The 18,256-nt window shown below is 32.7% G+C and overlaps 1 protein-coding gene and 1 long non-coding RNA gene across 2 annotated transcripts in view; one reads left to right on the top strand and one right to left on the bottom strand.

Moving 5' to 3' along the window:
• Positions 1-18,256, top strand: part of LOC106718772 (suppressor of lurcher protein 1) — a 245,727-nt gene that overhangs the window by 124,011 nt on the left and 103,460 nt on the right. Inside the window, exon 5 of the mRNA XM_014512942.2 lies at positions 8,959-9,185. Within this exon, the coding sequence (XP_014368428.2) occupies positions 8,959-9,185 (227 nt within the window). The remainder of the gene's footprint in view (positions 1-8,958; positions 9,186-18,256) is intronic.
• On the bottom strand, positions 16,869-17,390 carry LOC123721237. Its single transcript, XR_006756186.1, has 2 exons — positions 17,282-17,390; positions 16,869-16,936 (listed from the first exon to the last, which is right to left on the bottom strand). It is a non-coding gene; the product is annotated as an uncharacterized LOC123721237 (long non-coding RNA).

The following is an 18,256-nucleotide window of genomic DNA, read 5'->3' as shown; positions in this document are numbered from 1 at the left end:
ATATATCTTTAATACGTAGTAGAATAGATTATGCTAGCTTTTTATATGACAATAGTTGCCAAACAAATTTATTAAAACTCGATAGGCTACAAAACCAAGCTTTGCGAGTAGTTGGTGGTTTCATTCGCAGCACTCCAATTCATGTGATGGAAAGTGAATTATCGCTTCCTCCTCTGTCTGTAAGAAGAAAATATTTGGCGGGAAAATTTTGGCTTAAATCTAAATCTTTGGACAAAAATGGTAGTATCGAAGTCATCCAGGAGCTTTCCTCCACTATGCATTTGGCGTTCTGGACAAAGAAAAAACAACCCTTGCTCACTACAACCCAAAACTCGCTGGAATCGACGCCAATCTACACCAGCAAACAACTTGAGATGTACATGCTCGAAACTTGGATAAGCAACATTGATCTTTCAGAAGTGATTTCAGACTCGATTCCAGAACTTACTCGTGCTAAGCGTACTTACAACATTCAAAACATTCAAATGATTTGCACAAATTTTATTGTTAAAGAATACGAAGGTTGGTATAGGATTTTTACAGACGGATCTAAAGACAAAAATGGAAACGGTGCAGCTATATTAGATGATCATGATATAAGTGTTGTTAAGCTTAGGATCGACTCGGACATCTGCATAATGACTGCAGAGCTAATCGCAATTGCAGAAGCTCTGGTATACATTACGTCGATTAGTTCTGACAAATTTGTTATTTTAACGGACTCTAAAAGTTCGCTACAACACCTGGCTCGCTGTACCTCGCTTAAGCGAGGCACACCGATTGCCTACAGTATATTAGAGTCGATTCTAAGGTTACAAAAACAAAATAAAAAGATAAAATTACAATGGATTCCATCGCACAGCCAAATAATGAGAAGTGATGATGTGGATCTGCTCGCTAGACAAGCCATTACAGATGGACTCCCTTTTCACATATTACCATTTTATACAGATAAGGTACAAAATTTAAAAGAAATGTGTAAGTGCGCTTGGCAGGAGTATTTCGACGTCAGATCGAGAATATGCGGGATTTGGTACAAGACGATCCAACCACAAATCTCCTTACGCCCGTGGGTAGACAGTACCCAAATGTCAGCATTGTTCATAAAGATGGCGATGAGATTACGTTCCGGACACATTCCCAGCAACAAGTTCGGATTTCTCATGAAAAAAGTTCAATCACCTAATTGCAGAGACTGTGGGGTAGTGGAAGACATCCACCATGTTGTTTTGGAGTGTGCTCGGAACGAACGGCTTAGACGTAATTATTTTAAGGTGTTCGGGTATAATGTTGGTCAGATAAACACTATCCTGGCTGACCCGTCTTCTGACGAGGCCAGGATGATGTTTAAGTTGACCGACATGTGTTTAAGAAACAATGTAAATAATTAGATGTAAGGTGTATTTATTGGAAGGCTTATGGGGCGATATGGTCGCATTGCGACAAAGCCTCTTAAATTATTAAATAAAAAAAAAAAAAAAAAATAAATTAAATGTTAATGTTATACGTTTTTATATGCCATGGAAAATAAACGTAAATAATAAAATTACTATTATTAAAAAAATATATATTATATTTTATTTTTAAAACAAGATATAACATACCAAACATAGTATAACAAGTAAAATTATCAACTTAAAGAAATATTCCAAGATAAATTTCATTTACAAACAAAGACATATTGTTGGCTTCAATATAACGGAAGAGGAATTGATAGTGATAGATGATCCTTGTCCCTTTGGAGCATTGTATCCAACACTTCTCTATCTCAATACAATCGTTAATATATAAATCCATGATATTTAAGTATCACATATATATTTTCAAGTATTATTATCCTTCTAGCAATAAGTAATATGCTTCATAACTATGTATTCAATAATTGAATCAAACAACATACTAAAAGGGGATTTTTCAATAGGATTTAAAGTAGAGGTGAAGGATACTTAATGACCTGTTTTTATAATGCACCAAAAATTGTAACGCCCAAAGCTGTTTTTTTGTCGTCATCCAAATTAAATACATATTGACATGTTCAATGACACTAAAATAGTTTCGTATTGTCTACTATCGATTGAAGTTGTGAGTAATGTTTAATTCTATACATTTCTAAAAGCAATACGTAAACGTAGTTAAGGTAATGTTACGTATCAACTGTCTTGTAATTTATGTAATTACTGCATAACTAATCTACATGAAAACATTGTATAACGTAAATTGTACTTTAAAACAATGAACACTGAGTTTAAAATAGTAGAACGATAGAGAACAATGACAATTCGACAGTATATTAATATGCATCGAGTGCAAACTATCGTACGCTATAGTCGTAGATAGTGTGGCAAACATTGCTATATAATTCACTCTCTCTATGCAATGTATATTCAGCATTTCTGAACTAACTGTTTTCCAATATTTGTAAATTTATAGCTATATGTTTTCTGACTGATATTCGGTCCATTTGTTATTCAATCATATTAAAAAGAATAAAATTATAACGGAAATTAATATTAAGTATTTTGGTCATGGAAGTTATTGGAAGGACATGTTATAAAGAATCAAGAAAACACAAGATGTGAATCTTACTAATATAATTAATACGAATGTTTGGATGGGTGAATGTTTGATTGGCTGGCTGGCTGAATGAAATTTGGCATGGATGTAGATCATAGGTTACTTATTTGTTTTTTTCTTAATTGTGAAAGTGAGTCGCGGACGACAGCTAGGTATATTAAAAAAACATTTTTACATATAGTCCAGTCATTTAAGCTTAAATTAGGTAAGAATCTCGGAATTCGAGATACCCAGCTGTAAGTCTGTAAATAGTTGTATATTGACACCCTAAAAGTTGTCTCAAAACCTACATATGGTAGGGTGTAAGCAACTATTAAATTTCAAGGTCAAAGGTCACAAAAATCGGCTTTTTGCGCTTTTTTTGGAAATATCTCATTTCCTATGGGTTTTTTGCTATTTGTATTTCTTTTGAATATTGTAGAATACAAAATTCTCTGAAAAATTTGTTGAAGAATTTTTTTTATACGGTGAACCGTTTTCGAGATAGAGGGCGGAGAGCGCGCGGTCACAGCATCACTTCAGCCTCCGGTCGAAAACGCGCCATATAGTTGATGAACTATCAATAAATCAATTATTATAAATATTTGTCAAATTACTTAATTACTGACAAATTTGGATGACCTAGCTGCAGCATTTGAGGAAGAAAATTATTCGGCCCAGAAATTATTAGAGAGTGGAACTCAAACCTTATTGGCAGTCTATAATGCTCCGAAATCTGTGAAAAGTCTCGATCATCTTCGTTACATGCATTACGTCAAGTCTACAAAACTTAATAAACCTGTGCAGCTTTCAAATATTCCACCAACAAGTGCAGCTACTCATCAACATTTCAACCGTGTATATTATCAAGTTCAAACTTGGTTAGGACATGATTTGGAACCCCAGGTATGGGGTTGGGCAATGCGAAACGATTTTCTGGAGCCTATCATGACAATTTTATCACTTGCTCCAGAAGATTTGCTCAATACAATTTTCTGCAACTGCAAGAGTGGCTGTGGTTCGCGATACCGATGCAGGAAAGCGGGCTTGCAATGCTCTTTAACTTGTGGCCAATGTAATGGCCAAGCTTGTCTCAATGCTCTACCATATCAGAGCGACATATAATTCCTATATTTTCATTAACAATTCTGCAATTACATGGGCAGGTAAGTGTTGTTAAATAAATTAATACTAAATAAAAAGTGGATAAGTTAGGAAAAAATGATAAAGTAGAATATAATAGTTAATAAAAAATTGACAAATATTTATAATAATTGATTTATTGATAGTTCATCAACTATATGGCGCGTTTTCGACCGGAGGCTGAAGTGATGCTGTGACCGCGCGCTCTCCGCCCTCTATCTCGAAAACGGTCAACCGTATAAAAAAAAATTTCAAACAAAATTTGTAGAGAATTTTGTATTCTACAATATTGATAAGAAATACGAATAGCAAAAAACTCATAGGAAATGAGATATTTCCAAAAACAGCGCAAAAAGCCGATTTTTGTGAACTTTGACCTTGAAATTTAATGGTTGCTTACACCCTACCATATGTAGGTTTTGAGACAACTTTTAGGGTGTCAATATACAAGTATTTACAGACTTACAGCTGGGTATCTCGAATTCCGAGGTGAACTTACTAAAATGACTGGACTAATATTGTTCTCTCCTATTTTACTTGTTACAACTTTTTTTTTAATCGTAATAACATGTTTGCTCGTACATTTTGTTTAAATAAAAAATAAACGCTATCCGCAGACAAAAATCCAATTTGTTTTCCTCTGAAATGAAACTTCAATCTGTTTTAAACAGCTTTTAGCAAATAATGTTATAAAATAATGAAAATCTTTAGGTTCTCACAATGTTTTGTCTCACAAAATAAACGTACAAAATATCTTACCTTATTTCTTACTTATAAATGTGAAAGATTGGATGGTGGGTTAGATTAGGTGGTTACTATGTATCACTAGAACGTCTAAACGGATGTCGATAAAATTTGGTATATGTAGAACACAGTCTGAAAGAACACATAGGCTACTAATTAAGTTTAATTCCGCGCGGACGGAGTAGCGGGGAAAACCTAGTAATACACATATTGTTTGGGTTACGAGAGTAATCGTCGAACCGAATCGTCGAATGGCATCCATTCAATCACCGAGCTGATGATATTTTCAGTTTTTATTATATAACACAAAGTTATTAATACAATGTGGCCAATATTAGTCGTGACGAAACGCCTTCATTTTAAGACTAACGTCATTCGTAATTATCACTACTATAAGGCATCTCTGTTAAAGGATCAAAAACGTTTGATCAAAGTATTCATCAAAAATTTGAAATATGCTCAAAAGATCTCAACATAGTCATATTCATCATCTCCCTCACCTTGTCTCATTTATGTAGGGTCGGTGCGCCAGGTTTCCGTCCTTCAAATCAATCTGTCTGTCGTCATCTCTATTGTCAACCCCTTCTTGATCATGTCACCTTTCACGCAATCCATCCATCTCTTACCCGGCCTACCTCTACCGGTGTACCTCTTAACTTCTCACCCATACTTAACGTTCTCCTTGCAAAGTCATATTGTCATTTGATATACACGATAAGTTTAATTCATGTCATTATGTTTTCGATGTCTGTTCTGGTCAACCCATCGCATAACTATTGTGGTTGAAATTTGTCACAATGTTTAAAACTGAAGTTTGACTTGTAAACTAAACTTCTAAAACCAGCTTATCCTATCTATAGATGTTGGGAGCTGGTTATATAATCTAGGAATTCCAATAGCACGGCTGAACAGTGACTTTGTGACTGCGCCACTCATTAATATGCATTGACTGCAAACAATCGTTCGCGATAGGAACAAACTTCAATTTCTTGGTGTCGGTACTTTATAAACGGAATCTCAGTTGCACGGGTATCCAATCTCGCGCTACGTGTTACAATGTTTTTTTTAATAATCAACATTTTGAACAACTTCATAATTTACCCGTGTTATACATACAAGAATAGCATTACACGGTTTTTTTTTTAGATTTCTACAATACTCATTTCGATATTTCAACTTGACATTGTTTTGTGGAGTCACTATGTTTCTTATGACCTTGAAAATCTAAAGAACTGAAATGCATGTAAAAAAAGGAAAAGGCTTAGAACGCCTTCTTGATTATCAACCTTTTCCTTTCTAGATACTTTCATCGACATTCACACCAAAAATATTTAAATATCAAGTGATCTATTGAATGAGTTATTAGAACACGTCTTTATTAAAAGTTGACAAACGATTAAGCCATCCTCATAAGAAAAGGGTGGGAAGGGAAAGAGGACTAAAATTAAGACTCCGACACCACACTCAATGCACGATACGCGACATTGCTTCCAATTCACACTAGTCTTCTGGTCGTGGTATTTCACTGGACGAGACGGCCCATTCGTGCAACAGATGTTGTTATTGTTGTGGAAAAAGAAGTTCTGAAAAACTCGAAGTTAATTTACTTTTATTTTAACACATTATCTAACTAATATTATAAATGCGAAAGTTTAGTTGAATAGATGGATAAATGTCGGTTTGAAGGTTTATCCGGAACGGCTTAACGGATCATGATGAAATTTTCCACAGATGTAGAGCATAATTTGGAAGAAGGCTTCTTACTACGTTTTTTAATCCGCGCGGATTCGCGGGCGACAGCTAGTATCACATGAAACAGAAATAACAGCTTTTAAATATTAATTAAATACGAACGAATAATATTTGTTAGGGCTAAATGGAAATTACACGGTCATTAAATACTCATTATGAATAATTCATATAATTAATTGCACTCGCAATTGAAACTCTTTATGGTTGCTTGAAGTGCGTATGGAATATTATTTTATTTTATATGCCCTATTTAATTTGCCGTACACTTCAACTTATTTAAATGAATTAAAATTCAACGTCAAGGAAAAAAGTATTCGTCAAAGGTATTCGGAAACATCCTTAAATAAAGTAACTATTAATATAGATTAAAGTCTAGTTTTATAATATTTAAGTCGTTATTTGTTGCTAGTGACTTATATTAAGAAAAATTTTGCTTATTATGCGACCATTGATCAAGTCAATAATATGATAAATGGTATTTATTAGTTACATAAAATTATTTACTAATGTACTTAAAAACTAAATTTCTTAATACAATAAAATGTGAGCAATAACTTTTAAAAGCTTTTCCTAAGAACTTGGAGTGGGCTGGATGTCGAGCTCAAATCAATTTCGACCATCAATCGCATTAGCGGTGACAGGTTGCTTTTATCGAAATCCGAAATCCGGATTAATCTAAGAAATGATAGTCTCCTGAGATTTTTAAAGGTGTCTCCTGGATCACGATTTCACGCTTATTTTGTCGAGATTAAATTACGCTCCATTTTTCTTGATGTAAGAGAAATTTTCATGATGTATAAATTAGATATTTTATTCTAATTATACTATTTTAGAACCCGCCATGTTTTATTTTTTTGTCAGAAAATAGTATTTCGATGTTTGGATTCTTGTTATCATTGAGACGTTTAATACACTTACCGTGAGTTTTTGAGTGCAAAATCTGCGTTTAAATCTTAATGCTATCTCTATGTTGTCAAAAATAATGACAGGGATGACGATATGTTTTATACAGAGATTTTAGACTCAGAAACCCATGGTTAAACAGTCATTTAGTTTAAAATGCAATAGCTACAAACTGTTTTTTTTTTTTTTTTTTCAAACCGTGACTGAAATAATATCAACAGTGTAAATGCACGCAAATCGGGTCTTATATCGATCGATAGCACGCACACACGTATACTTGTAAGCATTGTGCTTCGTAAATTGTCAATTTACTAGTCTGTTAGTTTTGAAATGTGAAGCCTTTATATTTCGCGTTTAATTGTGGCAGAGCAAAATCAATCAAGCCAAGCATTTTTATAGATTCCAGACAATTTTACATAATTTCTAATATTACTGACAAGTACAAATTAAAATGTCGTTTGAGTCTTTGGAGAAATGTAGTTACAAAGTTTTTTATAATGCCGATTTAATGTGATGCATAGAAGTATGGTCTATTACCCAAAACTTTATGGTGCAAAGTTTTATTACTGTAATGCTAGTGTTTAGAGATCGTTGTTTTCTACGTAAACGATTTCATAAAGCACGTTATGAAGTTTTAAATTTTTCCTGCTCAGAGCGTGAAATAAATTGAAATTGTTTGAGACAATATTCTTGGCGTATTTGGATTTCGGGCAACGACTTGTCAAATTACCAATAACGCTTTTACGATCGTAATAACACTGAATAAATGATCTAATTTGAAATGAAATAAATTTTTACGATGGAATCTTTTACTTTTTTCATTCACAGTAATTTGACTGATCAATTTATTTACATAGATATTTAAAGCTTTGTACAATTCAAAAATAAATCATTCTAAAGATCCTGTGCTTTGAATAAAAAGTAAGTTTTATTTTATCACATTGATAACTGTTTTAGTTTATTTTCAAAAAATGTTCACTGACAGCTAATTTATGATTTAATTTTACTTTACAAATTGAAAAATGTTTTCGTTGTCATGAATTTATTCATAAATGAAGTTACAATTATTCTCTAATACCTTAATCTTATCACATACGAACACCTTCAGTAACGATAGCATACAAAGATAACGTATAATTTTTGGATACGTTTGGCAAATTTCTTATATTCCCACAGAATATAAAATATTTTACGACATCTGCAATGAGCCTACTCTGTCGTATAAACGTTTAGTTAAACATTGCTCAAGAGAGCTCAAAATATTATTTTATAAAATGAAGCCACTAAAGCATCGTTTCGCACTCGACATTCAATAAACCATCGTCGCGTGACACTAATGCTTGTTCATTTTAAAATATTGCGCTTTTAGCCGTTTCCCAGACGCCGAGATTACCTTCACCACTGAGGTAATCGTGTTAACGTCAATACAGCATTTTAGAAATACCATAACTTTGCTATATTAAATTGAACTAGTCTGTGGCCTGCAGTCATTTAATACTATGTTAAATACATTTGTAATTTAATGTCATATAATTTACATTACTACGCTGTATATTAGTATCCCAAAAAAACATAGTGCTTTTTTGACAAATAAAAATTTTATTTTTTTTTGCGATACAATTGGAACGATACAATTCATAAAAATAGTTTAATTCAAAGTTTTTATTATTATGTGGCAAATGAGCAAGCTAATTCACCGAAATAGCGAAGCAACCGCTGCACTGCCCATAAACATCTGCAGTTGCAGATTCATTGCTTATACGCGACGGAGAAGAGGACCCACAGACGTTGTTGCCGGCGTCTAACCACTTAAACATGTAATGTAATATAACTGTGAAGGTAATAGGAAATCCGTTGTTTCAGTTGTGCTCGTGGAGATTACTTGAAAGTGTACTGGGAAGTGCAAGGCCCCGGTCCTCCTGGCGCGATTAACGAGAGGTCAGCGTGGGCGAGGGAGCTGTGCGGCAGTAGATCTGAGGTGCCGTCCGCGCTTTACTCGCCTGGACAGGCAATAGTGCTGGAGTTCCACACGGGTCCCAAACAGAACAATGCCACGGGATTTGTTGGCACATTCAGCTTCATTGATAAACGTAAGTACTTTTAGATTATTAGACTTTCGTGGTTATAACTACTGTACAGTTAAAAAGAATCGGGATGCTATCTGCTTTTTGAGTACGATATTTTTCACTCGTTTATGAGAACTCGGACAATAGTAATTGTTACAATCGCAGTCAAAAAGAGGATAGACCAATGTGTTGCGTTCAAATATCAGGTGCTCAAAACATTTTTTAACATTATAGAAGTTATTCATGTCGATAATATATTACTGAACCTATTGAACTTTTTACATAAGGTATGTAAATAACTTGTTAAAACATATGTTCAAGATAGTAAATAATATCATACGTAAAATCGGTACAAAATGATAATTTACATGTAACCGCGATGTTGTAAATTTTATTTAGTACCGATAAATAACGGTTAAATTCCGCGGTAAGTCGTAAATTATCTTGAATTCAGGTGACAACTGAAATTACGTATAAATAGTTAGCATATTTTGTTAAAATTACCCTTACGAGTTATACATATGTATTAAACAAAAATGAACAGACTATGGTATACGTCTGTGCCAAATTTCTTCAAGATCTGTTGAGCCGATCCGGAGATACCTTCAAACAAACATCCATCCATCCATATAAATATTCGCATTTATAATATTAGTAAGATAAGAGGGTAAACGAACAGCGGAAATACCAACATCATTATTTTTGATTTTGGAATAAAAATTAATTTACTATGCAACTTTATATTTATTTTAGGTTTAATCTAAAATAAGCTTTTAATGTAAGTGGAAATTAACATATTAATTTGTCATTGTTTCGTTGTTGTTAGATCAGTCAGGCCGGTAATCCCCTAAACTTTCTAATTACACGCTTAGTCTATTAGAATGATTATATTGGTCGATTAGATAATTACGGACGAGGTAATGCTCACTGAAAGCAACTTCAGCTTTTGGTCTAATTATTCCATCGAATCAAGTGAACTATGTAGTTCCGTGAACTTGTTTAACCTTCGTTTTTATAAATAAATTTAATATTCTTTTAGATGTGAAGAAATGTCTGAATTGACCTACATACGTCACGTACGATGAGTGCTATCACACGACATTAGTTTGACTTCTGGCTATTGAGGAAAATATTAGCTGTTAAGAGATAGTAAGGAAAGTGTTAGAAATGACTAATCTTTATTGATATGTCAAACATAAATTCTATGTGAAAAACAAAATAAAGCATTCAACAACATTTTAAGTTAAATATGTAACAAAATTTATTCCGACTAACACTCGCGATAGAACCTACCCAACCAAAACAAAGCGAGATAATAGCAATTTATGTGTCCATTCAAGAGCCTTTACAGAAGCTTTAAAACTATAAACAAGATTAACGAGTTAAGAAGCCGATTACCTAAGTTTGTGTTGTGTTGGCTTACAATAACTTTACTTATTATGTATACAAAATGTTGTTATAAAGATTACGATGTAAAGCAATGTTTGAATAATGCTTAAACTCAGACTCATACATTCCCATAGTAACAGATATTCGGCCAACTACTGCCAACTCCTAGGCGACCAATTCTTATTTGACCAATTTTTATTGAACCAACTCGTTATTACTTTTTCTCCCAGTTTAAAAGTATAAATTGCATTGTAAAACTTTTCGTTATTTTGTAATTCGAACGCTTTTTTAATACTTTTTGTACACTATAGACTAGCATTTTGTATCAGGTTACTTCTGTCTACTTCTTGTTTTGTAACACATATAAATAAAGTTTGTAACACATATAAAGTGGAATAAAACCTCATTCGTGCTCTTTATTGCGCTTTATTTCGATTTGTATGTACATTTGAATAAGATTAGGATTCCATCATCATCTTTATCACGCAGGCAAAAATATGTATTTTTTTTTAATATTCAAGCGAAAATCCATGAATGGTTCAAATTCGAATTTTGTATGTAACGATACCATTGTGCCAGTGGTTTTGTTGTGACTGTAAAAGTTTTTTTTTAATAAAATTCTATAGAGGTTTCAATTAATATCAGAATTAATTTAAACGTTTGCCAGCTTTTATTACCCATACGTGATTTCCATTTAAATTGTGTTTATTTCAAACTTTGTCCGCGTTTTGTGAGTAATCAGTTGAATTGAAACATTTAAGCGATAATTACGTCTATTGAAAACTGTCCAATGCTTTCAAAGTTATAAAGTCCGCACTGAATTAGAAAAAACTTAATAAGTAGCCTATGTGTTCTTCCAGACTATGTTCTATATATGTGCCAAATTTCACCAAGATCCGTTGAGCCGTTTCGGCGATACCTTCAAACAAACATCCATCCATCCAAACTTTCGCATTTATAGTATTAGTACGAGTATGATATGTAAAATTATACAAAACTTTGTAACGAAGTTTATATAAAATAATGTAATATGTTACATATTATCCATAATTTATGAGTAAATTTTTAATCTGTTTCTATTTATTACGTGTGCTATTGGCATGATTAAAAAAATATCAACTAATAAATATATGTTACTTATTAAATTAAAATTGCTTAATTTATAACAATAAATTATAACTTTACTAGCTGATACCTGTTTCTTCGTCCGCCTCTTTTCATCCAAATTCTTTCGGCTATTCTGTTCTTACCAAGTAAGAAACAGCTACAAACCATCCTTACAAATATTGACATTTATAATACAAATAAGGTTTGTGACCTATTATGAACATTTGATCAGAGATCATAATAATAGTAATTGTTTCTTGTAGTTCTCTGGAATCTCCAGATAGATACATTGCGAGGGAGCAGGTGTGAAAATTCTCCAACAAACATTTGTCTGAATTAACTCGAAGATTTTCATGACTACACTCACATGAAAGTGTATTGAAAATTTTGAATAACGCGGAAAATAATAGTTTTTTTTATATATGAAAAGGTGGCTAACGAGCAAACGGTCACCTGAATTCGCCGAAATAGCGAGACGACCGTTGCCCACGGTCATCCGCAAATGCAGATGCGTTGCCTATTTTTAATCAACGGAGGAGGGGACAGAAAGAGGACATTTCCCCTTCCCATGCGTCCCCTCTTCTGCGAAATCCACTTCCCCTTCTCATCCTTTCTTAATAAACAAAGATTGTGAAGGGGAAGTTGTGAAGGGGAACTAAAATTAGGCCTCCGGCACCACACGCATCAGACGAAACGCGGAATTAGTTCCACTTCACGCCAGTCTTCTGTGTGGTCGTGGTATTACACCGGGCGAGCCGACCAATTCGTGCAACGGATGTTGTTGCTGCTGGCGTCTACCACTGTAATTAGATAGGTGTATGTTTATAAATATTTGCCACTAATTCTACGAATATTTTTAACAACAATTATTGTCAGATGCAACTCACTATTTCGCTTGATTAAAAAAAAACTGAATTGGCAAAATAATTAGGTAAAAATAAGTTTTTTTTTCTTATTTATAATTGTTCTTTAGCAACAAATTCTGTCGTTAGAACATAAGAGATGGTTAATGGAGTTGTCAACATTGAACAAATGGAAACAAATGAGGACAAACCGCAACTGACAAACTAACAGCAACGGATACGGGCACAATGAAATACGTATAATAGACCAGTTTTCATTCTGCTAATGTACCTACATGTTTAATTAAAATAAAACATGTAAATAGTACGTTACTAGTTAACGGTCGCAAAATAGATTTAAAAGCTATATCAAAAACAGTTCAAAGAAAAGGAAATGTTATTTTTCCCATCGTATCATTCAAATGCAGTGCCTCGAAGCTCGTTTCAAATTTTCATACAAATAGTTTCTCGTGATTGTTCGATTATCATATAGATAGATAGTTTTCTGCTGACACTAGACAATACTTTAATAAAACCTATACGTTGACATATCATCACGAGAATTATATATTTTATAGTGTTAGTTGATGCAGAATGAGTCTGAAAGCGGGCCTGTAAGGTTACATTGAAAATCACAGTCAAACAGCAAATGTTTTACACCATAAAATCATTAATATATCTACATATATATCTACATATATAGGTAACGAGTATGTACTCGTACCTAGGTAAACATTCTTCACGAATAACCCCATCTTACTTGAAAGTATTTAGACTGTATATAAAAATATATATAGTCTTATATTCTAAATGGTAACTAACTTTTATAAAAATACATCTCTAATATTTTTACACGAATATCAAGTGTAATATTTTATGAGTTGAAATGTTATATCGATACTATAGTTCTATTGTACAAAGCTACCTTGTTCATTTATGTTTCACTATGTCTATTCATGAAAGTCTTCGAGTCAACTCTCGCAATTGTTGAGCCGTTTCCACACCTGTACACCTGTGATCTGTCTCTGCTCGGAGATTACGTTCCTTCTGATGACATTGATCGAGAGTTATAATAAAATGAACACATCGTCCACTTTCAACAAATTGTCGTCAACTTATCTTACTTAGGTATCGTAAATAATTCATCGTAAAAATGTTTGAATCAATAATTTGATTCTTAAACGGTAAACAAACAAATATTTTGACATAGAGTAGAGGCTTTAGTTGAGATAATATGTAAAATTTAGATTTATATTTGACGGTTCCTTATGTTGTATAATGTTTTCTATGTATGTATAATGTTTTCTTTCTTATGTAAATCTTAAGCTTACTAATATAATAAATTCGAATGGATGGATGTTTGGTTGAAGGTATCTCAAGATCGGCTTTACGGATCTTGATGAAATTTGGCGCCGAATTTTAACATACGAGTATTCATAAGAATACTTAGGCTATTTATAAAGTTTTTTTTTTAATTCCGCGCGACCAAAGTCGCGGGCGACTGCTAGTAATATAACAAATGCGAATTTTTAGATGGATGGATGTTTGTTAGAATGACTCAACGAATCTCGATTAAAATCGGCATACATGTACAGTAAGAACACATAAGCCAATAGTTAAGTTTATTTTTAATTCTGCTTGGACGGAGTCGCGAGCTACAGCTAGTAAATGATAAGGTGAAAATATATGCGAGATAAACGTTGAAGCATAACTCTTATGTAATGTTAACACAAACCCTTAGCATGTTGAAATAAACGGTAATATAATACGGAAAGTAATGCCTACGGCTCAAAGCTATGCAGTTGAAAACATTTCAACAGTATCTAGGGGCTTTGCGTACGGGTTAACCGTGGCCGCATGCATATTGAACGAGGCGGGTGCCTTAGCTAGCGTTAAAGGTGAAAGATTTAAAATTGTTCGTTACATTTTACCTCGGCGCAGATAACTGTGGAAATTGATAAAACAAGACTAGTGACTGGCTCGTGTACACTCAAGACCTGCTTTTTGATCTAGCTCGTTTTAGTTATATAACAATTACTCATTTAATTTAGTACAGCAATTACTAAACTCTTTAAAGCGTTACTTAGGCTTGTTTTATTTCTTGTTTACTTATACGTCTTTATACTTACTTAGAAAAAAAAACAACACACATTAAGATCTGAATATGACTTCATTACATTTCGTGAATTTGAAATAACCGCTAAATTAGTTCTGATAACGATTAAATATCAATATACCTGAACGCTAGCGTCGTATTTCTTTAACATCTAATAGAATATTCTGTCCAGTCGCCAACTGAGTCTAGGTAGCTTTAATATGCATGGAGGCAGCTGTCCGATAAGCCCACCTTACAAAGCTCTTGCTGATCCTATTTGAGCTTTACGGACCGTCTTGTCTCGAGCTTTCTACGGACTTACACTACATTACTTTTACTAACATTTTGTAGACATTTTAAACGTTTGCTTAACGTTACTTTAAGTAAGTTAAGTTTGGTAAGTGATTGGATTATAGATGACTATGGCCAGCTGTTACTTATCTATTTTAGAGAATCCTGCTGTCCACTGAGTACCATAAAAGTGTACGAATTTACATAGACATGTTCCTTTAAAGATTACTTTGATATTTGCCAAACAAATGATCACTTAATTCACTGATTACGAAATAACAATATGTTGTATCACTATTGGATTTTCAGGCTTTAAGATTCTTTTGAAATGTAAAACTTTGAAAGGAGCAGTTTATATGCTAAGAGGGGAAGCGTTCGAAGCATTACCGACGCTTGTGCTGAATTTTTAGTGTCCATTTTCAAACTATTATTGTTTATAAGGCTCTTAATATACTCTTAGTGTGAGTTATTTTCTGTATTCAACAGCCGGTATATGCATCTATGCTTTACTTGTGAAACAAATGAATTATCACACTATTGTTTTTATTCTTTTCTATCAAGTCTACAAATATTTTAAAAATTGCCTCATTGCCTACTGTGACTAATCTTCAAGGTTTTTTACTATGCCAAATAAGTTACCCAAAACATCTCAGTCAGTATTTATAAGGAACAAATAAAATTTGAAAACTAACTTTATTACTACACAGAATCACATTTGTTGTTAAGAAGTAAATTGATTTTTTCAATTCTTCTTTTCGGTGTTTGCCTTCAAATCGTTGATCTGAAACATTAAAAATGTTATTAGAGATTTCTTTTTATTTAAAGATATTAATAAATAGCACATAACTAAACATTCACATTGGCGCTTTTTTATCGTGCGTTAAAAATGCGTTCAAAGAGAACAAATGCATTTCTATGTATCTGTTCATATGGCAGCGCTTTTAAAACGCGACTTTATTTATCGCGCAGTGTTGGATTTTGAGCACAAGGCGAACTAGATAAAAGCAGAGTTTAAACGCGGCGTCAAAAAAACGCCCTTTAGGATGAGTAAACTACCTATTTTAAGTTAATTTGAATCGTATATTTATACAAAATTTGTTTAAGGATTTCCAAAATTATTAATCCTTAGACATGTAGTTTGTTGATCAAATCGTTTGTGAGCAAAAATGTTAGGAAATGGCAATAACGCGATGTTATATAACATCAGTCGGAGTGAATTTTATAGCTTTCATGCCTTTACGCTAAATTTTCATCGTTTCGCTGCGAATCTCCCTTTCATTTGAACGGACGAAGCATTTTTACTTTTTCGTTTTTGATGCGTGCTCCAAAGACTGGAATAATTTGTCTGCATCGTAGTATCCATTCTATGAAACTGAGGCTGAATTCAAACGGAGAATGAAAGGTCATTCATTCACTGACGTGATATGTTATTTATCGATAAACTAAACTTTTTTATCTGAAACTCTTGATAGATCAAACGTTTGGTAATAAATTTCAATTTTCAAGATGAAATAAAATCGTGTTTTCAAATAAAAATTAATTTATTTTGTATTTTTAACTAAGTCGTCTCATATATGTTGTTTATTTCAAAGGGCGTTTTACTCATTTTTCAACTTTCTGCAAAACAATTATTTTGCCATGATTTTAATCTCCTGTTGAGGATCGATTATAAGATTCCGTATTAGACCACTACGTCTACATTCGAATACATCAACGAGAGTTTACCCTAATCTTTAAACACTTGTTTAAAAAAATCTTAAGAAGGCAAATAAGTATAACCTTTAATACTACAATACATTAAGTATGAAATGTCACACTTATTTAAGATTTTATAATTCTGAAAAAAGGTAAAGATCCGTAAATCGTCTTACCGTTTTCTCAAAAGTGTCAACAATAGCTTTCAGGTTTTTCTGAATTTCGTCAGGATTGAAGGTCTCCGCCGCTTTTTCCTGTACATTTTTAATTGCTGTCTGGAATTGATTCTGTATGTCTTCCAGCCAGTCGTTTTTAGGTGTCACCGCTTCGGTTTCGCGCTTTACGAAAGCGTGAGCCTATTGTGGAATAATAATTTTATTTATAAGAATTATAAGATACAAAACAATTAGTTATGTATAGTGCCATAAAATGTATAGATCATAAGATTAGAAAGATATTTTAATACAGAAAAGAAAACGAACAGTAGAAAATCTGTAGATGACTTTAAAAGATTACTGATGGACTACCAACGTGCCAATCCTAATTGATTAAGTGTTTAATACTTCACTAAAATAAACTATGCGTATTAGTTTTCATCATTTATGTGTTAATATTAAATGAGAGGAAACACTTTCGATGTTAACTTCGCATAATATTTATTTATTTTATAATATAATGAAATAATCAATAACTGTACTCACACTGATGAGGCAAATTGCCAGAACAAGCAAAATAAATTTATTCATTTTGATTTTCTTGAAGCACGACCTTGCAACGAGATTTACAGGAAAAATATGAATTTGTTCAAACGTTTCTATATGTGTTATAAACTTGACACGATCGTCAATCTTATCTCTGACCTTTATTATCGCTACTGACAAAAGTTAATTATTACTATTAAATATTGCATTTATCTATTTTATTTTGCTCTCGTATATTAATATTGTTGCATTTAAAACAATCTGTTCGAAAACTACAGTTAAAATTCTTGTCATAATTCCTTTATCATCAACATTTTCATCACCTTTCATCGTCGCATCTACTTTTCTAATCCGGAATGGTGAACTCTGAACTATGTTAACTACAAACAATAATTTGAAGAGATGTTTGCTTATAACGGTTATTCAACTTTCATGCTTCATTTAATTATAGTTTGTAATTTCATAGCCTACGATAAAGTGACGTTCTATTTTTTTGACAATTACGTAAATGTGTTTTAAACTGATGTTTTGACAGTGGAAGTTCATAGTTACTTTGATATAGTGGATCGACTGTAGTCCTACTATGAAATTTATACAGTTAATCAACTTTTGTCTTTAAGTTACAACAACATAAATGGACTTACGCGATCGAAGCTAATATTTTAGGCCCGCTTTACGCCTGTTATTAAAAGTCATGCAATTAAAATTATTCAGATTCATGCTATTTTTTTTCACAGGATAATTCTTTAACAAAATTTTACACTAAATAAATAGTTTAATTGGTACATAAATGCGCATTTCAAAGCAAGAAAGTAATATAATTATGCATCTTGCTTTAATCATTTTATCCCCGAGAGACTAGGTGTAATTAGGGGCCAGCACTCCGCAAGTAATTAGTGTTACATTAAATAGTTTGTGCCATGGTTTATCTGTGTGTTACTGTTAATATTTATTTTTCCTTTTGATAATAAAACT

This window comes from Papilio machaon, chromosome 9 (assembly GCF_912999745.1).
Source record: "Papilio machaon chromosome 9, ilPapMach1.1, whole genome shotgun sequence".
In the NCBI taxonomy this organism is placed as follows: Eukaryota; Metazoa; Arthropoda; class Insecta; order Lepidoptera; family Papilionidae; genus Papilio; species Papilio machaon.
The sequence above is the reverse complement of the archived record's forward strand: the minus strand, read 5'-3'. Positions and strand labels throughout refer to the sequence as shown.